Source organism: Solanum stenotomum, chromosome 1 (assembly GCF_019186545.1).
Source record: "Solanum stenotomum isolate F172 chromosome 1, ASM1918654v1, whole genome shotgun sequence".
NCBI classification, from domain to species: domain Eukaryota; kingdom Viridiplantae; phylum Streptophyta; class Magnoliopsida; order Solanales; family Solanaceae; genus Solanum; species Solanum stenotomum.
The window spans coordinates 8,902,359-8,929,262 of record NC_064282.1 but is presented as its reverse complement, the minus strand read 5'-3'; the positions used below and the strand labels follow the sequence as shown (position 1 = coordinate 8,929,262).

Genomic DNA, 26,904 nt, shown 5'->3' with positions numbered 1-26,904 from the left:
AGAGAATAGTAAATTAGTAATATATATATATATATATATATATATATATATATAATATAATATAATATAATATATGATATGAAAATATGATATGATATGATGTGTGTGTGTATGCACGACCATGAGCAGGTGCATGTGTGTATTGTGCTCGTGTATATGCCTGCATCCATTTGAATATGGACTGATTTCTTTTTTTTCTTCTTCTTGTTTTTATGGATTCAATTCCTAGTTGTTCTTTTTAACCTTTTAACTGACCTTGTATTGTCAGGGTGATGGAAGACACGGGACTTCAGGGATCAGTTCCAGCTAACCTTTTCAGCCTACACCAGTTGCAGACAGTGTAAGTGTCCCTTTTACTTTATGTCGTTTTTGTATGAAGTATAGATTGAGTATCTGAAGTTGAATTTATCTTTGCTGAAATTTCCTTCCGAACTCTGTATTATGCTGATAGTTGTTGACAATGTGCTCATTGCTTACAGCATCTTGAGGAACAACAAACTCAACGGCTCACTTGATACTGGAACCACATATAGCAACCAGTTGAAGCTCATTGATGTGCAAAATAATCTTATCGAATCATTTACTCAAAGGCCAGGGTATCCCTTTCAGATAAAGTAAGCACTATTCCATGATTCTTCAAGCCATAAAATCTCCAAGTTGAGAAGAAACACCATACGCGAGACAGTTTTTTGCCTAGCTTATTGTGACGTGTGATTATTCTATGCTCAACTTGACTATATACTCGTTTATTTACTTTTTCCTATGCAGGCTTGCAGGCAATCCTTTCTGCAATAAAAGAGGACAAGGGACAAAAACTTACTGTATGGAAACTCAACAAACTGAGACATACTCAACCCCACCAGAGAATTGCTTGCCAACTGAGTGCAGCTCTAATCAAGTTCCTAGTCCTACCTGTAAATGTGCTTTTCCATATACAGGCAACCTATTCTTCAGAGCTCCTTCCTTTTCAAACTTGGGAAATAGAACTATTTATGAGACTCTCCAAAAGTCCTTGATGCAATCCTTCCAAAATACTAAACTGCCCGTGGAATCAGTTTCCCTCCGTAACCCAACAAAAAATTTGGATGACTACCTTGTAATACAGCTGCAAGTTTTTCCATCTAGCCAAGATCGTTTCACTCGGACTGGAGTTTCTGGAATAGGTTTTGTGCTTAGTAATCAGACTTTCAAGCCCCCATCGTCATGTGGACCTTTCTTCTTCATTGGTGACCCCTATAAATACTTTGTCGGTAATAGAACTATTTCCTTTGCCTTTTTTTCACTCATTTCTCATCTCTTACATATATGTGCAGCCTATCTATAATTACAGAAAGTTGGTGGCTGAAGAAACAATATATATTTGAAGTCTTGATGATTAAGTTTGTATGTACTTTCGTTTGACAGAAGAATTTACTGTATTTTTAAGACTTTGAACGTGAATAGCAACTATTACAGGTCTACTGTTTTGATAACTATATCAATCCTTTCTCAAGTATTCAATTTAAAAGTACAAGACCCAAAAAAAATTGTCTAGTCATTGAGACAAAGATACGATAAAAAAACTAAAAATTTAGGCTACGTGCATGTGATGGATCAACTTTCGTTCATTGTTACTAGTGATTTTTCTGTTAGAGTTTGCATAAACTTCAATGGATTTATTAATAACGTTTTAGTATAGACGCAGGTTATTCTGATCGGTTTCCTTAGAAAAACTGGTTCATTAATTGACAGCTGAAAATTCAAATTATTGTTTGGAACATTATGGAGCTACATCTTAACGTTTCATGTTACTGAAGTCTGAGGCTGTGTTTGCTGTTTTCTAGAGGCATCCACAGGATCAAAAAAATCAATTAGTACAGGCATTATTATTGGAGCTACAGTTGGTGGTTCTGTCCTTGCAATTTTAGCACTAATCATTGGTATTTATGCTTTCCGGCAAAAGAAAAGAGCTGAAGATGCTGCAAAGAGGAGCGATCCTTTTGGTAAAAGTTGGAACTAACTATTAGGCCATTTACCTATTACTTCATCTTACGGTTGTTGTTGCTATCTTGCTTCTTAATGCAGCGTCCTGGGACTCAAATAAACATAGTGGTGCTGTTCCACAGCTGACAGGAGCTAGATTTTTCTCATTTGAGGAAATAAAAAAATGGACTAATAATTTTTCAGAAACCAATGTTATTGGTTGTGGTGGTTATGGAAAGGTCAGTTTTTATTGAACCTGCACCCCCCCCCCCCCCCCCACCCCCGCTTCCCTCCACCATCATCATAACTGAGAATATCAATATATCAAGAAGTTTGTTTGTGTTTCATCCCACAATCATGGAGACTGCTCTGATACACTAAGCATGTGTTCTGTTAGCAGTACTGCAGCCTTCATTCGTTCTGATCTTAATCATCTTAGACTTAGTAGTTAGTACTACCCGTTTCTTTGTCAAAGTGTCAGGCTATTTACAGACGATAATGAACTGATTGTATATTTGGATGGAGAAGTATTGATTCTTCCACCCAAGATAATTCACATATTTTGGTTTCGGGTGTAATACAATAGCACTAATCTGTTTAATTAATAAGATCCGGTAAGTATGGATATTTTTTATCTTGTTTGTACCAGCTTCTCTTTCCACTGAAAAGAAAATTTCTTGACTACAATTGAAACTGTATTAAGTTTTTAAACAGTAGAAGTGTGGTCTACAGGTTTACAGAGGAAGTCTTCTGAATGGAGAATTGGTTGCAATTAAAAGAGCTCTACAAGGGTCTATGCAGGGTGCACATGAGTTCAAAACTGAGATAGAGCTTCTCTCAAGGGTTCATCACAAGAATGTCGTTGGCCTTGCTGGCTTTTGTTTCGATCAAGCTGAACAGATGCTTGTGTACGAGTACATTCCTAATGGCACCTTAAAAGACGGTCTTTCAGGTATATGTTGATCCCTTCTTGTTGATTAATTGAAACTAGCTCCTTTTAACTTGACCAAAATGCAAATGGAATGAAATTTGTACTTGTAGGTAAGACTGGGGTCAGGTTAGATTGGATGAGGAGATTGAGGATAGCCATTGGAGCAGCCAGAGGTTTGCAGTATTTGCATGGCCATGTCAATCCCCCCATTGTACACAGGGACATCAAGTCCAACAATATTTTGCTAGCTGATCACCTAAACGCAAAAGTTGCTGATTTTGGCCTGTCCAAGCTTCTAGGTGAAAGGGGTCACATTACCACTCAAGTCAAAGGAACAATGGTAAGTAAAGATTCTATAAACACCTGCCTGAACTTGTTTCGTTTTAGAATATTGTATGCTCCCTCAAATTTCTGATGTCCAGAAAGTTCAGAAATTAAATGTGTCGATAATTTCTAGTCTTGTAATAACCATTACAAGCACTATTTCATTGTCTAGTAAGAACACCCGAAGCTCCTCCTTTCTCATTGACCACCCTTCCCTCCACTAAAAATGAGTAAATAAATAAGTAGGAACAGGAAAATACGAAAACGTTTTATTTATTTCTTGATATTCTCTCAAGGTAAGGGACTTGTAGGTAATGATGCTTCAAAACACCAAATTTAAGGAGAAATACTACCTTGATTAGGAAACAATGAGTTATCGCCCATATAGAAGCCACAAGCAGATAGAAGCTTTTTAACGTTCATATAATGTGATCTTGCCATGTATGAAACGAAACAAGTTGAGATGTTGCAGAAAAATGTGTCAGTAATCTTTTTGACGGTTGCCTTTTATTTATTAGGGATACATGGATCCTGAATATTACATGACAAACCAGTTGACAGAGAAGAGTGATGTTTTTAGCTTTGGAGTGGTGCTGCTTGAGATAGTCACAGGAAAAGTTCCTATTGATGAAGGAAGATATATTGTCAAGGAAGTGAAGGATGCAATGGACATGACAAAAGATTTGTATAACCTTCATGAAATTTTGGATCCTGCAGTTTGTTCGGGTGCAACTCCTAGAAGCTTAGAGAAGTTTGTGGATCTAGCACTCAAGTGTGTTGAAGAAAAAGGAGTCAATAGACCTAAAATGAGTGAAGTGGTGAAACAGATTGAATATATTATGGAGATCGAAGGCCTGAACCCCGATGATGAATCTGCATCTACTTCAGCAACCTATGAAGGAGCAAACAAAGGCTTGAACCATCCTTATACTGAAAGTCTCTTTGTCTATAGTGAAGCATAATTTTCTCATCTTGTATTTTTTCAATTGGATTACAAAAAAGCACAAAACAAAAGAAGAAAAGAAGGAAAAATAGTCAGTATAGGGTTGGTCGCTTGTACTTGAATGAGAAGTAAAATTGCCATCATTTTAGGGAGTTAATATTTCATATGGTCACTCAACTTTGAATAATTCACTTAGAAAGTCACTCAACTTTGTTTTATAACTCAAAAGTCACTCAACTATTGGTGTTTCACTTAGAAAGTCACCATCTGAGATATTAACTCTCATTTTAGGAACAGTCTGAAGATTCAGTAACTAAGTAGTTCAGGACATTGGTTTCTCCAACAAAGCAGAGAAATACCACTCATTCTTATCGATCCCTCGATCAAGCTTCATTCCACCATTCCACTTCAGCTCCAGCATAGGAACATAAGCTACAGTTAACTGTACATGATCACAGGCAGAAGAGTCCTCCTGGCCTAAAAATTCTCTATATGTCATACAGAGTGAACTCAAGCATGGGTATCCAGGATCCAACTGTTCAGGAAAAGAATAGAGTGCACCATCCAAATTCATGGAAGTTGTTACAATGGTTACATTCGTTTCTTTCATCCTAGCAACCGTACCGGGGAATTCTATCGCACTCCGTGCTTTTGATCATGCAGAATCTACCAAAGGTTCAAGCCAGATTGTAGGAAGTGGGCGATACATTTTTGTATTTCTATGAGAAGCTCAACGGAACCCACGATTCCCAGTAGTAAGTTGTTCGGCATATCGCGCGTAAACTCTATCCGATTAGAATTTTTTTTAGATTTAAATAGAGATAGTCCTAGATCAAAATATTAAGAATCAAAGCAAGGAAAGTAGCATTGATGGAATGGGGGATCACACCTTCAGCAAAGAAATAAAGTGACCAGCTGGAAGTTTTTGAAATCCCAACAATAATTTCTATATAAAAAGAATTTGGAAAACCTGATGGCTTTAAAAGATAGGGGTTCAATTGTTCCCTGACGCTCGGTTGACATAACTTGATCCTTAATTTACTACTTCAAGAGTCAAATAATTTATTTTACTACAGTTTTCTGATTATTTTTTAAAACATTTTGAATTATTAGCTATTTTAACTTGTAATACTTTTCGTATTAATTTTAAATATGTAAAGTTTATTGAATCTATACCCGAAATCATAATCAATATGAATGTCACTTATTTTCCTACTAAGTCATTTTCAAAACCTTATTTTTTTAGAAAAAATAATTTCTGAAAATTTTGACCAATAAACATTAATGAAAAAAAAAAAAAAAAAAAGAGAATTTTATTGATATCTTTTTCTCAATAAATTCTTTCCAAAATATCAATAGCATATATATATATAAAATTATTCTTAGATAGGGCTACTTGCCAAATTCCCTTTCTTTGGACAACCAATATGAGTAGTGAGTGAACCCACCTCATTAAGACCAACATATCTACCTTAGTCAACACAATGGACCCAGGCCCTTGCTTCGGATGATCATAAAACAATCAATATTAAAGTCACAATAAATGATAGGAAACTTACATATTTGGCCGCTCACCCAAAAATAAAAATCCGCATATAAAAATATCTTATATATATTTTCTTTTCGTTCATTTTTACTGATTCATGCTTGAATTGACATACCATTTAAGAAAATTCTATATTCAAGAGAACTCAAGCCTATGACCTCTGGTTAACATTTATACTTTAAAAAAATAAATTAGGATGGACTATTTTTTCATCTTAGAAGAGACAAAATCATTCTAAGAGTACTGTACAAGTTATTTATATGGGGTCCAATTAATGCATGATGTAAGTTGAAACATAACCTTACATAAAGGGAACTGTGTTTTTTAGCCCCTACAAGGGTGTCTCTGTTTTCGTGGACTTAGAATGTTCACTACTTACTACAGTAGTAGTATTTAGAATGATTATGTTATCACGTCGTTCGATTGGAAACAAGGTATTTTATAATTATTAATTTCAGAATAAGTTATTTCATTATTACGTATATGAAATAATTTATCTTATTACTAAGATATAAATGGTGAAATAAATAATCTCAGGACTGTCTAATACCTCCAATCAAACGCACAGTAAAAAATAGTCCTACATTTTATTTCTAAAAATTATTACATATCTTATACCTTATACCAAACGACAGCTCAAGTTTACAGAGAGAGAAGACTTGTATATGTAGAGAGATATTATCCTCTTGCTGTTTAGAGAACAGTTTAATCCTCAAAACAAACCAAACACTTGTGGTTTCTCTTTCTTCCCATTACTCTTCTTTTCTCTTTCTTTTTAGTACACATATTGGCCCCTAAGAAGAAACTAAGGTTGCATGGTGGTGGATTTAAACAATGGTCCAAACAAGAACAATCCAACTGATCATCTTTTGTCTGCTTATTATTTCTATGCAAGTTTTGGTGCAGCTGGGAGCTTCAACAAATTCTGGTGACTGTAAGTCCTACTTATCACATCTCTTTTGTTGTTTTTTTACTCTATAATCATGAATTTAACTTGTATACACCATATCTCGAATAAAAAATAAAGGTATACTAGTACCTAGCACAGTTTAACATGTTATATCGTAAGTTACTTATTGTAAATAGTTATTTTTTTAGATGATTTGAGTTATGAAAGCAAATTGTTTTCATTTCTTTTCGTTTTTTTTTACTAGGAGATATATTAGTGTCCACTATTTTAACTCCAATTTGTTTTGATCCCCTTTTCGAGTTCATTACTTAAAAGGTCATTTCAATTATTGAACACAATAATGTTTTTCGTTGTTTTGTATCAGAAATGTCAAATATGATTTTCTTCATCAATTTCATTCAGTGTATTCCGAATTTTTTTAAAAATAATTAGTGTATGGTATTTTTGTTCAAAAATAAAATGTTTGGTGCAGATGTTGTGTTAGAGTCACTGAAGGAAGAGTGGGAAAACGTACCTCCAAGTTGGGATGGGTCTGATCCTTGTAACGATCCATGGGAAGGCATGACTGCAACAATTCACGTGTTATTTCTATGTAAGTTTTTTTTTTTTATTAAATTAAAATTGTTAAAAGAGAATCATATTAATCGGAAAAAGTAACAATATTACCACTCTTTAAATTATTCCTAAATTTATGAATAAAATGTTGAAATTAAGAAATAAAAACACAAGTGCACTCTGTCAAAAATTCCATTTTTCCTTAGCTCGACAACGTCACATGCTTAATTCAATGTTCACCCACCTCATTTGTGCCAGCTAAATAATATCTTCGAATTTTTTTTTCAATTTTTTTAAGCACTAGAATAAATAAGGAATTATTTCCAAAAAAACAGCAAAATATTTTTTCAGTAAGAAAAGTACAAAAATATATAACTGTTGTTACTGTATTTACTCTTCCATTTTGGTCAGTTCATGTGTATATATAATAGAAAATAAAACTAAAATGCTTATTATCTAATGAAACTAGGTTAAAATTAAATCATATTAATTTTGTTACATGACATTGCTAATTGTAATTTGAGGTACTAATTAATGATTGTGAATTTCAGAAAATTATCAAGCATTAATCTGAAAGGGGAGCTATCTGGAGATATCGAAGGCTTGTCTGAATTGCAGATATTGTATGTCTTCTACTCATCATAATTGAAAGTGTTAAAATTTGGAGGAAAAAAAAATTGTCTTAATTATGTTCGCTCTGTTTCAATTTATTTGTCTGATTTGGACTTGACACATAATTAATGAAAGTAAATAAGATTTTTGAATCTTGTGTGGTAATATGACCATTTTTGTTTATGTGCTCGCCAAAGTGTTCCTAAAGGATTCATTACAAAAAATAATTTAATGATTTTATTTGGTGCGATAAAATGAAAGTTGAGTGATCATCTGTGAAATTAATCCTGTTCTTGAAGCACCATTTTGCTTGTGATCATGCATTGCATGCACACAAATATTTTCGACTGTTGAAAAAGTTTTAAATTTCTGTTCTGATTATCTGTTTCCTTAATAGGGATCTATCATACAACAAAGGCATGACAGGTTCACTCCCTCAATCAATTGGAAATTTGAAGAGTTTATCAATTCTGTAAGGGTATTATTACATGATAATGATTAAATGTTGTTAAATTCACCAGCTGATTTCATTAGAGTAATTGCTCCGAGCTGCCTCGCAGGATCCTTGTTGGTTGTGGGTTTTCTGGACTGATACCAAACACAATCGGATCCCTTAGCCAGCTGGAATTTCTGTAAGGATATCAATATCTTCTGTTTGCAATTTTTTATGCTTAACGAATTCAAGATATGGAGTATTTGAAGAACTTTTAGTCCTTTATGTTTTGTATAAAATTGGAAATTTGGCATGAGATGAGTTGGATGGAGTAACTTGGTCAGTGAGGATTTATATAGCCGACCCCAACTTGTTTGGGGACTGATGCTTAGTTATTTTTGTTGTTGTAGTAATTCTTGTATCCCTTTACGTTGTCAAACTGTGAAGTCTTAGAGCTTCAGGTCTCTAGATATGTTATACTAGATTGAAATATTTTTCCTGTTTCTTCTACTGGGCTACATTTCTAAAATACTATCTGAATCATGCAGATCTTTGAATTTAAACAACTTTATCGGACCGATACCAGCTTCTGTTGGTAATTTATCAAAGTTGCGTTGGCTGGACTTAGCTGATAATAAGCTCAGTGGACCTCTTCCAGTTTCACCTGGTCTAGACATGCTTGTTCACACAAAGCATTTGTGAGTAATACTGATTACTGTCAGTTCCTTAAGTAACACCTTCGTCTCTCATTTTCATCTGATATACCACTTACCTCGCAGTCACCTGGGGAGAAATCAGTTCTCAGGTGAGATTCCAGATCAGCTATTCAGCTCAAATATGACTCTCAAACATTTGTAAGTTCCACTAAACTGGAAATGTATATATTTTTGAGAATTATTTGATGGATCAACTTCATTATTGTCCCACTCCAACGCTATGGTGCTAGCTCTGACACTTGTTGCAAACTACACCCGTTTGGCTAATGGTTTCTTCTGTTTGGGTCTTGTAATTGCACAGGCTGCTTGAGCAAAACCAGCTTACTGGAAAAATACCCCCTTCATTAGGACTTGTGCAGACTCTGGAGGTGGTGTAAGTATTTCCAAAATACATCATGCTCTTAAATAAATCTAATAAGTGTCCATCTTTCTTGCTTTTGATTACCTGGTGAAGTTTTATTAACTAGATACCCATGTCCACTGTAGTCGTCTTGACAGGAATTCATTAGACGGATCGATTCCATCAACCCTCAAAAATCTCACACTTATGAGTGAACTGTGAGTAGACAAGCATTATGCTAATATAAAAAATCCTTTTTATGAGTGTATCAGACCATCTATAAATTTTCCGTATCACTTGCAGCTTCTTATCAAACAATAAATTCACTGGCCCCTTGCCCAATCTTGCTGGCATGAATGCCCTCTACTACTTGTAAGTTCCTTGAAACTCTTTTCTGCTAAGAAAATGCAGCAATCTTGATATTATGATAATTACAGATTATGTCTTTCGGTTACTTTAATTTGATTTTGTGGCCTATGGTCATGTTTTGCAGAGATATGAGCAATAATACATTCAGCTCAGCTGATTTTCCGCAGTGGTTTTCAACTTTGCAGTCATTGACGACTCTGTATCTATCTCTCTCTCGCTTTCTCTTTATCTCTTAACATGCATGTGTGTATCTGTCCCTGAGTTCACGTGCCTCAGCAGAATTCACATGCATCTGAGTGTATATGTTATCCTAATGAAGTGGTTCCTAGAATTTGTTATGCACCTCATTTGTATTTGTTCTGCTCATAGGGTAATGGAGAACACTCAACTTCAAGGAGAAATTCCGTCAACCCTCTTCAGTCTTTTTCAGTTGCAGACTGTGTGAGTGTTCTTTTACTTTTAGTACATGGTTCATGTCATGCAACTATTCTCATTTTCGCTGTGTGCTAGTCTTGTACAAAGTTTGAAAGGTAGTACAAAGTGACCTAGTATATAATTCTATGTTTTGCATTTCGATTTTACGACAATGAGGTGGTTATTTATGACAGCAACTTGAGGGGAAACAAGATCAATGGAACCCTGAATATTGCATCCAACTATAGCAGTCAATTAAAACTGATTGATTTGCAGAACAACTCCATCGATTCATATACAGTAAGACATGGATTTCCTTTTCAAATAATGTAAGTCCTCAAGCCACTTTTTCTCCACTTTAGCAATGAGAAAGAAATAATGGATCATTCATGTTAGGACATTTGATTCGTCTGAATACAATTTAGTCGTTTAACAATCTCAGTTTTCTACTTGGTCACTTGGCAGACTTATGCATAATCCAGTTTGTTATGAAGAAGGATCAGAAGACTATTGTGCCATTTCCCAAACGAACTTTGGATATTCAACTCCACAAGAAAATTGCCTTAAAACACAATGCAGTTCTGATCAAATTCTTAGCCCTACCTGTAAATGTGCTTATCCGTACATAGGCGACTTATTCTTCAGAGCTCCTTCCTTTTCTGATTTGACAAACACAAGCATTTATGAGTCACTTCAGAAGTCTATGCTATCTTCTTTTAGCCCAAATCAGGTGCCAGTAGATTCAGTTTCCTTGAGTAATCCAAAAAAGAATTCAGAGTACTACCTTGTGTTACACCTGCAAGTTTTTCCATTTGGCCAAGATCATTTCAACCGTACAGGGATTGCCACAATTGGATTTGCACTTAGCAACCAGACTTACAAACCCCCACCAAAGTTTGGACCATTCTTTTTCAGTGGTGAAAGCTACAAATACTTCGAAGGTGATTGGTCATTTCATTTCATTGATATGTAAATGTATTTCCTATGCACAAGTTTCATCTGTTAGCCGTACTATTAGTCGTGGTATTACTCTTGTAGTTTCTTGTCCTTGGAGTTAGGTTATCGTCTATAGTTTTTTTACACTTCGATATATTGTTTTCAGTTGGATCAAGAGGAACTCACAAGTCAATCACTAAAGGAATTATAATTGGAGCAGCTGCTGGTGGTGCTGTCCTTTTAATTTTATCAGTAATAATAGGAGTTTTAGTTTGCCAAAAGAAAAGAGATCAAGAAGCTATTAGAAAGAGTAACCCTTTCGGTGAGTTCTGTTACTGTTCTTTAGTGTTGCTTCTAACTTTTTATTTCGCTGATGGTTATCGTCTTTTTTATCTGTCCAGCTACATGGGATTCTATAAAAGACAGCGGTGGTGTTCCACAGTTAAAAGGTGTCAAATGTTTCACATTTGAAGAGTTGAAAAAATACACCAATAATTTTTCAGAAAGCAATTACATTGGATCTGGTGGTTATGGGAAGGTTGGTTTCTATTGACTTTTGATAATACAATGTTATATTATGATGACTGGTTAAAAAGCTGTTTCTTTAATTCTATCCATACTATCTGCACCATCTTTCGGGCAAGCTAAAGTTAGTTGATCACTTAAAACTTCTCGCGAACTTACAGGTATACAAAGGCACACTTCCAGATGGACAACTTATTGCAATTAAAAGAGCAGAACAAGCATCTAAGCAAGGCGCCCTCGAGTTTAAAACTGAGATTGAGATTCTTTCAAGGTTTCATCACAAAAATGTTGTCAGCCTTGTAGGATTTTGTTTCAGGCAAGGTGAACAGATGCTGGTCTATGAGTTTATACCAAATGGATCCTTGAAAGAGAGTCTTTCAGGTATTTTGAACTCTCATCGACTGTTTTTTTGAAAATCAGCTGTAGGTTGGAATGTCTGGGCATTGATAAGTTAGTGTTAACTTCTGCAGGAAAGTCCGGGATTAAGTTAGATTGGAAGAGGAGACTTCGGATAGCCCTTGGAGCAGCCAGAGGTTTGCAATATCTTCATGATCATGTTGACCCTCCTATCATCCACAGAGATATCAAATCGAATAACATCTTGCTGGATGAGCGCTTGACTGCAAAAGTTGCTGATTTTGGTCTTTCCAAGACGATGTATGAGCCAGACAAGGGTTACGTCAGCACTCAGGTTAAAGGAACAATGGTAAGTCCAGACTTTACAAATGTTGTCATATGGTAGCATTTCTCAGTTTCTATATTTCTTAAGTCACTGGAAACTCCTGTCCTTTAATAGTTATAGACTGGTGATCGTCTTGGTTCAATTCTTAAAAGTTAACACTAAAGTTGCGTCCTGATCAATTACACATTGTGCTGAACTTATGTATGTAAGTTCATACAATGAAAGGAGTTCATTGGTTAAACTGCTTAAAAAGACTAAAACAACAGTTGATTTGTAATTTTCACAGAGTAGAAAACTTGAAACCTGAACACTTGATATCAACATTGTTTGAAGAATCTGTAACTGAACATTTAATTAATACGAGCTGCTTTGTACATTTATCGGCTTAGGGCTACATGGATCCAGAGTACTACACAACACAACAGTTGACTGAGAAGAGTGATGTCTATAGCTTCGGAGTTCTGCTGCTAGAGCTTATAACAGCACGGAGTCCAATTGTGAGAGGAAAATACATTGTGAAGGAATTGAGGCAAGCGATAGACAAGTCTAAAGACATGTACAACATTGATGAGTTTGTTGATCCTGCTATCCCCTCAAACATGACACCTATAAGCTTCAGGAAGTTTGTGGATCTAGCTTTCACGTGCCTCGAAGATGCAGGAGCTAATAGGCCAACAATGGCTGAGGTAGTGAAAGAGATTGAGAATATCATGGAAATAGATGGATTGAACAGTTGTGCTGAATCCAGATCAACTTCTGTGAGCCACGAAGGAACCAGCGCAACCTTTGATCATCCTTACAGTGAGGAAAGCCTAAATCGTTACAATGGGGTCACCAATTCGCGATAAACACCAACTCTTCTCCTGGAACCAGGTACATTGTCATAGAAATGGAAAGTGATTCAAGCAACTGTTGTGCTTTTGTGTTAGCTGTGTACATTCTGTGAACCTCTGTGTGCGGCGTAAATTGCCTTATACTAGAAATGATTCAAAAGTCCATCTAAGGATGTTTATAAACAGACTTGTATGTTTCAACTGTTTGCTTCTGATAATCCAGGAGCTAGACTCCGTGGATTCAAAATGAGTGATTTTATTGTACGTATACATTTTAATTTTGATTTTTTTTACCTACGTATACATAATAATACGAATCAAAAAGTAATGCTTCAATTGAACCTACACAGAACCACCCTAGATCAGGAAAAATTTAGTTGTGTTGAAACTTGTCTAATCTTTAAAACTCTACTGCTATCATCGGTACGACTTTAACCAATTTGTTTACCCAAAAAACGGTATAATTAAATTTATACGAGGTCAAGACTACTAATTAATCTAACTCTGTTATACTTCAATTACAATAGTGGCATTTTGGTAAATCATTATACATTTCTTTTTTATTTGAAAAGTCTAATAAGAATACGTCAATACCAATTTGATTGATTAGTTGACTTGCTAAGATAATACAGGTAAATGACTGACCCCATCTCATAAAAACATTAATTATGATACCGATTTATGATGGGACATATATTGTCTACTATTATCTTTGTAAGTCAATTCGACTCATTTTTTAAGTTCGTTAAATTTAAAATATTTTTAAAAAATTATAATACAAATTATGGCTTTTCTTAGTTTAATTTGATAAAAAAAAATTACATTTTTAAATATTGATCAAAGTTTATCTTATTTGACTCTCGAAAAGGCAGGGGCATACTTACTATGCAAAATACAGTACATATGAACCCATGATCTTTTCCAATAAAATGTCAATTCTCAATTAATCATGCTAGTTGGTAACTAGAACTTTATAATCATAGCAACCACTTGTGAAATTAATTAATGAGTCGATCCATATTATAAAGATGCTCCTGTTATCATATTGTCTCTCCAACTTTTAAAAAGAAAAACCTTTTTGGCCAGAAAATTTGGTCAGAATTTGATTAAATGATATTTTTTCTATGTTATTTTAATTTTTTAAACATTCTTATCCTTTTAAATTAAATATATTTTTAACTAAAAATAGAAAAAAGATCGGTTTGTTTTAAAATTAAAAAAATATTATAGTTTTTTTAATTTGCTAGCCATTTAGCACTTCTCTTTTAAAAATATCCACATTATGATATTGAAAATTGTTGGATTTTAGCAAGGTGTGAATGGGAAATAAGAAGAGAAAATGGAAATGTGGGGGAACCAATTTTGGAGGGAAAATGAAAAGCCATTGTCATTGCAAATTGCAAATGAAAAGTTATTTCTCTCATATTGGTAGAAGAAAGGAAAATTGTTGTTCTTATATTAGGAAACACTTCATTTAGTTCTTAAAGGAAAATTGATGTGATTGATAATATTTTTGGACAAAATTTATTTAATCAATCTCATTAATTGATTTCCTTTCTCTTATAAATTAATTCAGGATGTTAGTTAATTAACAGAATTAATTTTGCGTAACGAAATTTATTTGAAATTTGCGTGTAACGGTAAAAACGTTCTGAAGGGACCTGTTCCTTCCGAAAAGACGTTACTTTTTCCAAAAAGACACAACGTTCTGGAAAATACCATTGTCCGAACAGACGTGTTCCTTGCTGCAAATGACTATAAATAAGAGGTCTTTTTCGTTTTTCATTCACTGAAAAACTTTCCTCTCTGCATATATTTTCTTATATAAACAAATTGTCGATCAACTAAGTCTGTGTGTGCTCTCGTTATTGTTCTTACGTTTGCTGAAATTATTGAAGTTTGAGGTACCGCTACTTCTCTAATGGAAAAATCACCCCATATACACATTTAAGAGTAAATATTACGAGTTTTAAACCTACTTTTAAAAATTTCTTGATTATAATAGAATATTTACTGGTTATGACATATCAATTAAAATTATTTTTATTTTAAATTTAAATTATATTTATTTAATAAATCATTAATATATTTATAGGTTTTTAATATTAATTAATAATAGATAATTAATTTGTTTTTTACTTCCTTTTTTAAAAAGAAAATGTCAGTTACCCAAATTTAGGGATTTACTCAATATCTTTTCCTTGTTTACCGTTACCCTCACCAATCGTACACCCCCCCCCCCCCCCCCCCCCCCCCCCCCCCCCCCCCCCCCCCCCCCCCCTCCTCCCCCCCCCCCCCCCCCCCCCCCCCCCCCCCCCCCCCNCACACCTCAACCCACCACCCACTATCATTCTCTCTCCATTATTTCTCATCTTCTCCAAAATCAAACCGTCAAAACCCACCAACACTCCAAAATAAAATCGATTAATTATGTCTAAGAAATCGATGGAAACTCCAAGAAAGAGCCCCAGATTTGATGAAACCTTAATCGATGATGCTCATGCTCCATCCTTTTAACATACTGTCTGAAGATGGCGCGATTAGCGAAAGTGAAGTTACGGGGACAGTTGCTAGCAAATATGGTGGACCTCGAATAGAAAAAGAACACGTTTCGGATACAATCAATTATCCTACACCAATACCACCGATTAAAAAGTCGAAATAGTTGATTGGATAATTTTTTTCTGTTTAACTTTTGGATAATTTTTTCATGTTTAACTTTTGGATAATTCTTTACCGTTTAAGTATTTGATGATATATACTACAATATGTTATCAAAACAATTGATTGCACCTTTTTATTCTTGTTTGAGTGTTATAAAATAGTTAACACTGTGCACATAGTGTCTGGTATGAATTTTTTTTTATAATGTTTGGGTTTCATAAGTTCAGGACAAAATTACTATACATAATTCATACAGTTCGGATACATTATCTTTTAAGCAATAATGTGTATACTGAATGTATGAAACAAGTATGAAATACCAGTTATATCAATATGATTATGAATTTACTATTAAAAACGCGTATTGTGCTCTCGTTACTGTTCTTGCGTTTGCTGAAATTATTGAAGTTTGAGGTACCGCTACTTCTCTAATAGGTTAATTCGTTTTATCTTGGAAGGAATTAATCTGCAACCTCAGATACTTGAGGGGATTAAATTTCTTAAGGAAATACAGTGGATTTTGTGGACTCGGATTATTATTTCTGTCTGTTTCATCTATTTTTATGTTTCTGTTTTGCTAACCTTAATACAGGACATAACAGAAACTCCAATTCAGCTATAATGGTTATTTACTAAGGTAATGATTGAAATTTTCAAAAAAATTCTTAGTACTAAAAAATATGCCATGGTCCTCCCCTCCCATTTAATTCAAAAAGTTAATAATTTCCTTTTCCTTTTCATTTTTTGGTAGTGGAGGATGGCGATTTTTTCTATTGCGAATTAGTGGGAAGTTTTCCCATCTTATTCCTTCGAACTAGCTCGTTATAAAAGCGCATGGTGAGAAATAGATTTTTATCGAAATATTGAGAATAGTAACTTAAATATTTTTTTCGTTTCTCACTAACTCAATCAAAATATCTATGAATATAGTCACCGAATATTTTTAGTGGAAAATTTCAATGAAAAAATAATAATTTTTAAGTAGTGAATTTCACTTGTGATCAAAGAAGTCCATATTTATATATTCAAAAACTATATAATATAAAAATTACTCACTTCTCTTCTCATTTTTATGCTTTTTTTTTTTTTTTTGATTTGTACAAAGTAGTAATTAATCAAGTACTATCATCACTATTGGTAGGGCTAGAAAGCACTTGCTTTTTAAGGTTGTCAATGATCATAACCAACTTTGTGTTCAACCGATTCACGAAGCATTTTGGTAACCATCCTGCTGGATCCAACTGCAAATTTTCATCCAAAAAAAATAAATTAATTTCCATTTTTATTTAATGAAATTACAAAATATATATACCCGTAAACTATGGTCAATAAAACGAATGAAAGCTATAATTCACGTTTCAACTGACAAAAAAAAAAAAGAAGAAATAGTCCATCAGGTAATTAATTTCTCTTATCTATCCAAATTTTGAAATAATCGAGATATGTGCGAATTGACGTTGAACATTACCTGGACAACGTAAGTGACCATGCAAGAATCATGGTCAATTTTCTCAACAACCCATCCAGATTGCAACAATAAACCTCTTATTGCATTGTTTTGCTTTGGGTGCAAACCTGCTGCTATCTCTTTTGGAAGTGAAGCTACTGCTACTACCTACAACATTAATTAACATTTAACAAAAAAACATCATATGTGCGTTTGTTTGTTATCAACTAGCAATTAAAATAATACGTACCAGTGTTCCATCATCCATAGTTTCACGACGTTCATAGACAATAAATTCTCTGTTTCTGAATAAAGGCTTGGAATTTTCCCCAAATCTAAGACGTATAATACTCAAATTATCTTCCAAATCCTTTATGTATCTTGCTTCTACTAAGTCCCCGTCCCATTGCTGTCATTTTCATTCATCAAACAATAAACTAATTTGATCGATAATACTTGTTATTTTAGAAAATGCGCGATAACTTACCCTTGCAGCATCGATGGCGTTAGCTACGGTGATGAATTGTTCAGGAGAGACAGATTTGAGTAACCAACGGCTACGGAAAGTGTGAAGTGAACCTGAACGGCGTTTAGATATCTCAACGCCGTTATCTACGCCAAGTATTTTCCAGCCATCGTTACAACTTTTTGAATCTGAAGCTGATAATAATTCTTGGATGCAATTTTCACTTGCATAGAACACATATCTTCTCAATGAGTCCTCACTAATTGACCTATACAACAAGTAAACAACGAGTTTGAACAACAACCTACTTGCAAAAGTTGAACTTACAGACATACGCGTGACATAAATAAAAAAGTATGTAGTAGTATAACTTACCATGATCTACTACAAGGAACGGGACTAGAAGTAAGATTACTCATCTTGAGCCACAAAAAGGATATATGAGAGTTTTATTTTAGTTTTGTTCCTCAAACTTAGGGAAAAGATAGATGAATTTAAGGATATATATGGTTGAGAGGAGGGTGGGGGGTTGTTAGATCAAAGTACAATGTTAGATTGTTTTGAAAGAAAAGAAGGGGAATTGGTTAATATATATATTACTATATGTGTGTAATGTTTAAATAATAAGTGGGAAGAGTTGATTGTTGCACATGGAATGCCAGAGAAAACTCCATGATTAAAATTGCTAGTCATTATCTCCACTCTTCTTTCAATTTTTCTCTTCTCTTTTTTATCTCTTCTAAAAAACTCCATGATTAAAGAAGTTTACTGGTTTCGACTACTGCACTATTTTGTTGTTGTTCGTATTCTTTCTTTTATTAGTTGTTATGTTTGTCATTGTTTTCTTTTTCTTTATATTTGAAATTGCTGCACTTGAGTCGAAGGTCTTTCAAAAACAGTCACGAGGTAATAATGGTAAAGTCTGAGTATACTTTATTTAGGTATGTTGTTGTTGATGATGTTGTAATATAAAAGAGGCTACCAAACATGCCATGTGCATCGTCATCCCCACTCTCTTAGCCCTTTGTACCTCTTTTTTCGAATAAAATTAAAGAATCTTTTTTTTTTGTTTAAAGTCTACAAAAGAAATGAAATGAAGAAAAAGACTAACAACTAAAGCCAGACTAATATTGTTGAGAATTCATTTATTTTTCTACCCAAACTTGCTTTGGCTATGGGTGACAACAACATACCCCAAAGGTTCCATCTTTTAACTTTGGTCCCCTCAATCACGTGCCACTTAGCTAACTCACAAAAAAAAAATTGTAACACAAACAAAAACAAAAAAACCCTAAGACAAAACTTAAATTACTTTTTTTCTACTAGTGTTGGAATTTGTTATTATAAATTTGAATCCATTCAAAGTAGTAGAATAATTCAGCAGTACCGTAGCCAAATCAGTTCTCTGTACTTATTAAGTAAGACAATTTCACTTATTACTTTATACTATTTTTATAACTTATCTTTCAGTGATCGAAAAAAAATAATCAGTTTTGGAGCTATTCTTCTGAATTCTGATTCTCACACATTGACAGAGCATGGAGTGGGAAGGAATTCAAGAAAGCATCAACAATCAATCTTTTTAAAAGCAAAAATATGCACCATTTTGGATTTGATCAACAACAACATACTCGATATAGTCTCACAAATTGGATCTGAAAAGAATATCATGCATGTTATCTATGTAAAAGATAGATGAGTCGTTTCTGACTGACCCTCAACTCAAGTAAAACATATCAAAATCAAGTATCATAACAAAATACTGACGATATGAATATAGTAATAGAAGCAAAAGAAACAACATGAAATAATAAAATTGAAGAAAAAAAATTAGGAGAGTAATAATATCAAATACTAATCGATTGATGAAAACATAAATTAACAATCATTCCTAAAATTTTGTTCTATGTAAAAAGGAAAAGTCTTGTCATAAAGTTCAATATGTCATGGTTATTAACGGACCCTTGTTAATCATAAATTTTTAAATAAGTGTCCGTTAACAAGGGTAATCTATTGTTTTAATCATTACTGTGAATTTAAAAACAAAAAAGGGGCCATGATCCATTTAATCTCATTGGAAATCTAAAGCAGGTATAATAATTATCACCACAGGGTTTCTAATAAATGAATTAAATTACCCAAAAAGACGGATACTAATAAATCATTTCATTTAATGGTTATTATGAATCCATCTAAGCAAAAAGATGAATTTTCTAAAAGCAAGTGTGGGATCAAGATAATTAATTGAGTAAGCCTTTGGCTTTAAGGCTATTCACTGTATCCTTAATTGCATCTTCAACTGGGGTGAAAATTAGTCCCAAATCAATCAATTTTTTAGCAGCATCTATGCAAGCCACCAAGCCTGGCTGGGTCTCCCCTGTGAACCTGTATTCAATTTTATCCACAATTATTGGAGACAAGACCAGACCAATCATACAAAAAGGAATCTAATAAAAAATGGTATCTTATGCAATTGAAACTAAGACATGAAAGAAATTCTCAAAGGGGGAGGTAGTGTGTACGCAGACTTTCCTACCTTGGGAGGTAGAGAGGTTGTTTCTGATAGATCCTCCGCTCAAGGACAAGTTTATCAAAGCAGTTCGGAAAAAGCAATAACAGAAGTGAGGAACTTTCAATTTGATTAAAGAACATTGAATGCTAAAAAAATGAAGCCTAGAGTCAACCTGGTTATAAGTCATAGCTAAATAAATGCACTGAGGAAACATTTCAATAGAGGCACATGGTAGTTAGGAGCAATTGGATGGTTGATAACTAAAATTTATAATGTACTAACCTCAGTATACATTTGAAATTCAGTTATCAAATAAAGTTAAGCTGGTTATGCAGAGACCCTGATACAAATCAGGTCGACCATGAATTACAAATTACTTAAAACAACATATTAACGAGATTTACATATGACTAAAAGATGCTGAGGCTGAACTTCAGCAATAAGTCTCAGTCGTAAAACTATTCAGGATAACAAGAATAGAATCACTAAAAGGAAGGATAAGCTGAATAGGTAACATGGAAGGTGACCAGTGGGACTTGGAATGCTATAGATGTAGCTAGAACTTCATAGTGGGGTTTCTTTGGGTAGCCTTACAGTTTTAAAGTGGGGTTGTTAAAGGCCTGGATAACATAAAGGTGATCTTGATTCTTGACAGTTGTGACTTCTGAATGTGTGTTGTGCAATTAAAATTCCTTTGAAGCTAATACTTGAGGTGGGGTCAGGTAAGAGCAATTTGTATCTATACTCCTGCAAGTTAGGTATCTACTGCACTTGTTAGTTTTCATACCGAAGAAGTGGAAGGCTGTCTATATCACACCCCTTGGAGTGCAGTCCTTCCCTGTAACCTTCTAACGGGGGATGCTTTGTGCACCGGGCTGCCCTTCATACCGAAGTGTAGAATGGAAGCTCCTGCCACCCCACTACTATAAACCATGTCGTAATTGATTTTACATTAAATGAAATACTATTGCCAGGATGTAATAATCACTTCATTTTGCACAAGATTTTTCTATTGAGTATAGTATATTAATCTCCCTCCTATTTTTATTGACCTACTTCCAGTGTACCACCAACAATTTATATGTGAATATAAACTAATACTTCTTTTAAGCTATTCAAGTTAAACGTCATATGTTCACGATTCAACTTAATGCTGTAAGCAATTTTAACCATATTCAGTATAAAATCCCAATCAAACAGTTCACTGATATTTTGGAGAGTCTAAGGTGGTTGGTTGAGGGGATGTAGGAAGTAGCTTTAAATGACAAAAAAGGGAGTAATTAGTTGAAAAGTTGTTTCATCTTTTAAATAACATAAACTAACTTTTCAGTTGAGGAGTTGGTGTGCAGAAAAAGTTAGTCAGCATTTATTTGGGAAAGGCCAAACAAAATTAAGAGTTTTCCAACGAGATGGGGAGAGTATTAAACTATTAAGGTAGTAATAGAAGTGACTGTCTATATGTTATGCCTGAAGAAAATCTAGTTAACAAAACTTCGTTCCCAAGTTCTTCAGGTGGAGATCAGTTCTTAATGACTCAACCTGCTCATTTCTTACTGTTGAATTGTAAAACAACATCGAAATTTAAGTTTATCATCATTCAGTTAAAGATAGCATAGCTGAATTATATGCCTTTTGAGTAACAGAGGAGAACAAATAACTAGTTGGCTATGTCAAATCCAGTGTTGATAAAGATTAAATGTTATTAGCTGAGACGAAGACTGGACTGGATTAACAGATGTAATCCCTTTCAATATATGTCCTACTTTTGCATATAACAGAAGATTAAACTTGAGGATAGTTACGATAGAGAGAGAAGCAAACCTGTGGACAGAGAATTCAGGGGAAAGTTTTGAGACTCTGTCAGCAAAATCACCAAACTGGTAAATGCCATTGGTACATAAGTATCTTCCAGAAGCACGAGGGCTCTCAAATAACAAAATCTGTGCCGCTGCCACATCTTTGACATGCACAGCCCCTAACCAATGATACTCTTGGGTATCTGTTGATCCCTGAAGCAGTTGTTGCAAAACAGCGCAGCTTGCATTCAGTCCAGGTTGCAGAAGTTGACCAAGACATGTAGCTGGATTAATTGCTACCACATCCAATCCATTCTTCTCCGCAAACTCCCATGCAGCCTTCTCAGCAAGTGTCTTTGAGACTGGGTACCATTTCTGTCATTGAACTCAATTATGATTTATAATGTTTAAGAGCTCTTCGTCATGCATGAGAGGTAATTATATCATACTATATGTCAATGGGGGAATCAGGAACGGTAAGTTTTGAATCCTTGCAACTTTGTTTAAAATAAAAGTAAATTTAGAAGTCAAGGAAATCAAATAGAAAGTGTCCATTTATTAGGACATGGTAAATAATTGAGTAGATCACTCAACAATATTGGATTATACTACATTATTAGAGAAGTGGATTATGCAAGCAGTAATCTCGATATAAGCCTAAAGCTCTGCAATAAGAAGTTTTAACATGTTGATTCTCAGTTACCCAAAATACTTCAATTGGTACACACACGAAATAGGCTAATTAAACAGTCTTTTGTTCAATCCCTCGTGGAGTCAAATTCTTATTGTACGAGTCAAAGGAGTACTGATCCCCTAAAGCGAAGGTAGTGTTCTTTTAATTATTATAATTAATCGCTCACCTCCAGCTGAAACTTTAATTCCCTGCTACTTGTGGCATATTTGGTAAACAAGGAATAATAATCTCTTTAATAATAAAAAAACTTCCTATTTCATGTACACAGGCTACTCAACAAGCCACAGAATATCATTTTTTGGCTAGGGCATCCACTCCCAAGGTGCCTAGAACCCAATTACAACTCAAATGGATACCCCGAAACCAAATTATTATAAACTCAATACTGATGGGGCCTTTACAAATATGTCGGATAGTGGAGGCATAGGAAGAGTTTTTAGGAACACAGATGGTCATTGGATACTAGGCTACTGTATGCATATTCCATATACTACTATCACTGAAGCTGAACTAAAGGGTCTATTCCATGGCCTATGCTTAGCTATTCTTACGAACCTATCTCCAATTCAAGTGGAAATTGATATAAAAGAGGTAATCACATTGCTATCATCTTCCAATGCAAAATATGCTAATATTTTACTTGATTGCAGGTCCACACTTCGACAAGTCTGTGAAACACTCGTCACTCACATTTACAGGGAGCAGAATCAGGTAGCAGATAGTCTATCTAACCATGGAGCAACAATGGAGCTTTGACAACATTAATACTTTTTGATAGCCCAACCCCTTTTACAGAATCGATGGTCGAAGCAGATAGTCTAGACACCACTTTTTGTCGACAAACAACTTTTTGTAACTTACCAACTGATAGTCTAACTAGTGAGGCATGTAGTGCATCTCACACTACAATGCCAGTAACCTCTTTTCGTACTTCTAGAATAGGGCCATCTACTCCCTGTAATGTTTTATTTTAATTAATGCAACTCATCTTTTTCTACCCAAAAAAAAAAAGTAGTGTTCCTCTATTGGAATGTCAATTATTGGCTCAATCTCCTCTAGATGTTTGTTTAACAAAACATCAACTTTATTTAAAGTCAAACGTGCTTTTTGTTTCTTTTTTAACCTTAGATAACCCACAGCCGGCCTAAGGATAAGCATTTTGTGCACACGAAGTACATAGCCTACAAACCACACCGAGGATGTAAACCGCACTACAAAAGCTCTATGCAACAGACTCAACTCTGAAGGGATTGAGGTGGGGGACGGATCCATATGGATAACCACCCTCCAAATCCAAACCAACCGAGTCATCCGGAGACGTGTTAATTTTTTATTAATAGAACTAATTCTTTTTTTTTTCAACAGCAAAGTTGGCGTTATAATCCATTGAGCTGAAATACGATGTTTGGCAGCTCAGGTCCAGAATCTAAATAGACAAATGTATTGCCAAACTGAAGCAGCTTTATTCAGGGGTTGTAGCAGCAAAACCAAAGAGTAATAACATAACATACAAAGACATCTCTACGTTGTCTTGCACAATTCATGCGACAGCAAAGTTGGCACTATAATCCATTGAGCTGAAATACGATGTTTGGCAGCTTAGCTCCAGAATCTAAATAGACAAAATGTATTGCCTACAAATGATGATAATGAAAAAGGAAGAAACTAAATAACGATGACATCCTCATCTGGATGATTTTCCGGTGCACCTTGACCTCTTGCCCTCATCCCAGGCTCCATATCAACACCATCATGATTGCTCCCCAGCAGATCGTTCTTATGGAAGAATGGCGGTTCCCCACCACTTCCACTCTCACAAACATCGGTGAGTTTGGCAATCACATCAACTAATGCTTGTTCATGTTCCTTGAGCATTTTCTTTGCCTTTGCAAGTTCAGCAAGATCAGGGTGACTTGCATCAATAACCTTCTTTATCAGTGTTGCTGTGTGCAGAATCTCAATTTCATCTAATGTCTTCTGTACGATTCTATTCTCTGATGCATTGACATCATTCTCAAATTGTTGCCTAGCAAATCTCCTCCCTCTTCCAGCATTTAGAGTATTAACTCCTCCATTGCCTGGCCCACCACCTCCTCCTACTCGAGATATTCCAGGATCATCACCTATCCAACGAATATCCATGGAGCGAATCTCTTTGAGATCAACCCATTCCCAAGTTTCATTTGGTGTATTCATATCATACACCAAAGCATGCCGAGCATCGACAGCACTGTAGTCAGTTATAATGGCCTAGTAGAGGTTGTTGTCATCTGGCCACCTAGTCATCACTCTTCTCCCAATCAAGGGGTTGTCGTGCGGTCTTTCAGCAAATTCAGCAGAACGAAGAGCACTTGAAGAACTAGGACCAGCCTGCTGATAATGAACAGGCCTTGAAGAGGAGAACACTTGCTGGCTAGGTCTAGACCTAAATCCTCCATTTCCTGGTGCTGCTGCCCATTTTGCACCTGGAGTAGTAGGTTGCGTGCTTGCTGCAATTGTCTGATGGTGCAAGGACTCCAACGGGGCACCAAGTGGCATTATCACAGATTTTGTTGATCCAGAAACTGTTGGACTGGGGAGTTGATCTTGGTTTCCATTGGTCTTTCTCCACTCCCTGATACTATGAATACGGTTATCGGCATTGACGTTGGTCAGTAGGTCTCTGTGCTCATCGTCTTAGCTCTTTGCTGAGTTGTGTTATCAAGCTTTCCTTTTCCCATGTAAGAGCATCAGACTGTGCTTTGAAAGCTCGAAGGATTGCACCATATGCATCCTGCTCAAGGTTGTGAATTTCGACTTCCATATCAACATACATCCCCTTTGGTATGGGGATGAACTTATACTAGACCTACCGTTTCCACCTATATATAATACTACTATGTGATTGAGGCCGATCATCATCAGTACCCCTGCTGATTTCTAAAAGTCCATACACCGGATCTTCAAGCTATATTAATCTCAGAATTTCACAAATGAAACGGCTTTCTCATACAGAAAAGATTGTTGTTTAATGCCCCTTCAACTAATTCCAATTTACAATACCAACTTATTTATATTAATAATAATTTGAGTTTTACACCTAACAAATTTTAAAAAGTTCATTTTAACCTATTTAATTTCTAAGTAATCATAAGATGAATCATAATTAAATTAATTTTAGATATCACGTGAAACGCACGTGTATATTGGTGAGAGAATGACACCTGGCGAGACTTGCAGTACTCAAGATCAGTCCACGACGACTCATCGAAGACCATATTTTCCGGCCAACCAGGATTGGGAACCATGGCAGAAATGGAGGAAGTGAGCACCACGCGCCGAACATTAAACCTCTTCGCCGCCGTGAGCACATTGATCGTACCCTGTACGGCAGGCTCAACCAGCTCCTTCTGCGGGTCCACCGGATCCTCTAGCGTACACGGCGACGCCACGTGGAAAACCCCGCCGCCGCCGCATCCTGCTATTGCTCTGGAGACTGCATCGGCGTCAAGGATGTTGACTTCGTGAACCAATATTCGCACGCCGGGGTTAGATGCGCCGGCGAGAGAGTGGAGGTGCGAAGGATCGGAACCGGGTAAGATGGCGGCGTGGATGGTGGTGTAGCCGCGGTTGAGGAGCGTCTGAACCACCCATGAACCGATGAATCCGTTGGCTCCGGTGACGCAAACCGGTGGTTTTTCGGTAGACATTGCTGGAATTGCGTAACAAATCGATTAATTGTTGAACTGTTCAGTTGTGACAAAAAGGATATAATGATAGCGATATGCTTAGTTAAATGAAATAAAAATTAGTTAGGGAAGTAATTAATATAAATACGAATTGGATTTGTGTTAAGAGTTACAGATAAAACAAAATTTTATCCCTTGATCCCACTTTGATTTAATCCATTAGAGTCGTAATCTTTCGTTACACGTTGCTCCGATATTTGCTTAGGGAGTATGATTCAGATAAACAACAATACTTATACTCTTTTTCTTTACAATTAAAATAGCACCGTTATAATTGACTGATTTTATAGATATGGAAAATGATTTTTTTTAATAGGATTAAAGAAAATAAATTTTAGTGATATTTTATATTCATTGTTTATACCCATTTTTCATTGCAAAAAATATAAGTTTTCAAGGCTAGCCATGCTTTTTGGTTTCTGAGCTCATGACACGTGCGATAAAGGATCATTTTCACAAGACTTAAGTCATTCGTGGCCCCTTAAAATTATTCGTATAATTTACTTAGACACCTCAATTAGGACTAGTACCTATTGAACACTTTTATCTATTCAAAACTTGTTCCT

At 35.2% G+C, this 26,904-nt stretch overlaps 3 protein-coding genes, 1 long non-coding RNA gene and 2 pseudogenes across 5 annotated transcripts in view; 2 read left to right on the top strand and 4 right to left on the bottom strand.

The window, feature by feature from the left end:
* LOC125853278 (uncharacterized) overlaps nt 1-4,246 on the bottom strand; it is a 6,458-nt gene extending 2,212 nt beyond the window's left edge. The window contains exon 1 of the long non-coding RNA XR_007445151.1: nt 4,110-4,246. This is a non-coding gene — a long non-coding RNA (uncharacterized LOC125853278). The remainder of the gene's footprint in view (nt 1-4,109) is intronic.
* Nucleotides 1-4,312, top strand: part of LOC125853277 (leucine-rich repeat receptor protein kinase HPCA1-like) — a 12,294-nt gene extending 7,982 nt beyond the window's left edge. The window contains exons 11-17 of the mRNA XM_049532943.1: nt 480-614; nt 769-1,250; nt 1,824-1,982; nt 2,065-2,201; nt 2,695-2,914; nt 3,004-3,233; nt 3,736-4,312. Coding sequence (XP_049388900.1) covers nt 480-614; nt 769-1,250; nt 1,824-1,982; nt 2,065-2,201; nt 2,695-2,914; nt 3,004-3,233; nt 3,736-4,179 — 1,807 coding nt within the window. The 3' untranslated portion in view covers nt 4,180-4,312. The remainder of the gene's footprint in view (nt 1-479; nt 615-768; nt 1,251-1,823; nt 1,983-2,064; nt 2,202-2,694; nt 2,915-3,003; nt 3,234-3,735) is intronic.
* Nucleotides 4,313-6,410: 2,098 nt separating this feature from the next.
* On the top strand, nt 6,411-13,315 carry LOC125853275 (leucine-rich repeat receptor protein kinase HPCA1-like; annotated as a pseudogene). Its single transcript, XR_007445150.1, has 19 exons — nt 6,411-6,640; nt 7,089-7,208; nt 7,723-7,794; nt 8,181-8,255; nt 8,344-8,415; nt 8,765-8,914; nt 8,996-9,070; nt 9,234-9,305; nt 9,419-9,490; nt 9,576-9,644; nt 9,766-9,840; nt 10,011-10,082; nt 10,250-10,384; nt 10,521-10,996; nt 11,158-11,313; nt 11,393-11,529; nt 11,678-11,897; nt 11,987-12,222; nt 12,588-13,315. The product of XR_007445150.1 is annotated as a leucine-rich repeat receptor protein kinase HPCA1-like (transcript).
* Nucleotides 13,316-16,808: 3,493 nt separating this feature from the next.
* LOC125874490 (uncharacterized) lies at nt 16,809-18,305 on the bottom strand. Its single transcript, XM_049555387.1, has 5 exons — nt 17,984-18,305; nt 17,630-17,876; nt 17,393-17,551; nt 17,164-17,310; nt 16,809-16,936 (listed from the first exon to the last, which is right to left on the bottom strand). Exons 1-5 carry the CDS (start codon nt 18,025-18,027, stop codon nt 16,811-16,813), a joined length of 723 nt encoding a protein of 240 aa, XP_049411344.1. The 5' UTR covers nt 18,028-18,305; the 3' UTR covers nt 16,809-16,810.
* Nucleotides 18,306-19,643: 1,338 nt separating this feature from the next.
* Nucleotides 19,644-26,387, bottom strand: LOC125842210 (cinnamoyl-CoA reductase 1). Its single transcript, XM_049521458.1, has 3 exons — nt 25,814-26,387; nt 21,942-22,291; nt 19,644-19,993 (listed from the first exon to the last, which is right to left on the bottom strand). The coding sequence occupies exons 1-3, from the start codon at nt 26,297-26,299 to the stop codon at nt 19,849-19,851; spliced, it is 981 nt and encodes a 326-aa protein (XP_049377415.1). The 5' UTR covers nt 26,300-26,387; the 3' UTR covers nt 19,644-19,848.
* On the bottom strand, nt 23,997-25,590 carry LOC125842200 (protein EMSY-LIKE 3-like; annotated as a pseudogene).
* Nucleotides 26,388-26,904: the final 517 nt, after the last annotated feature.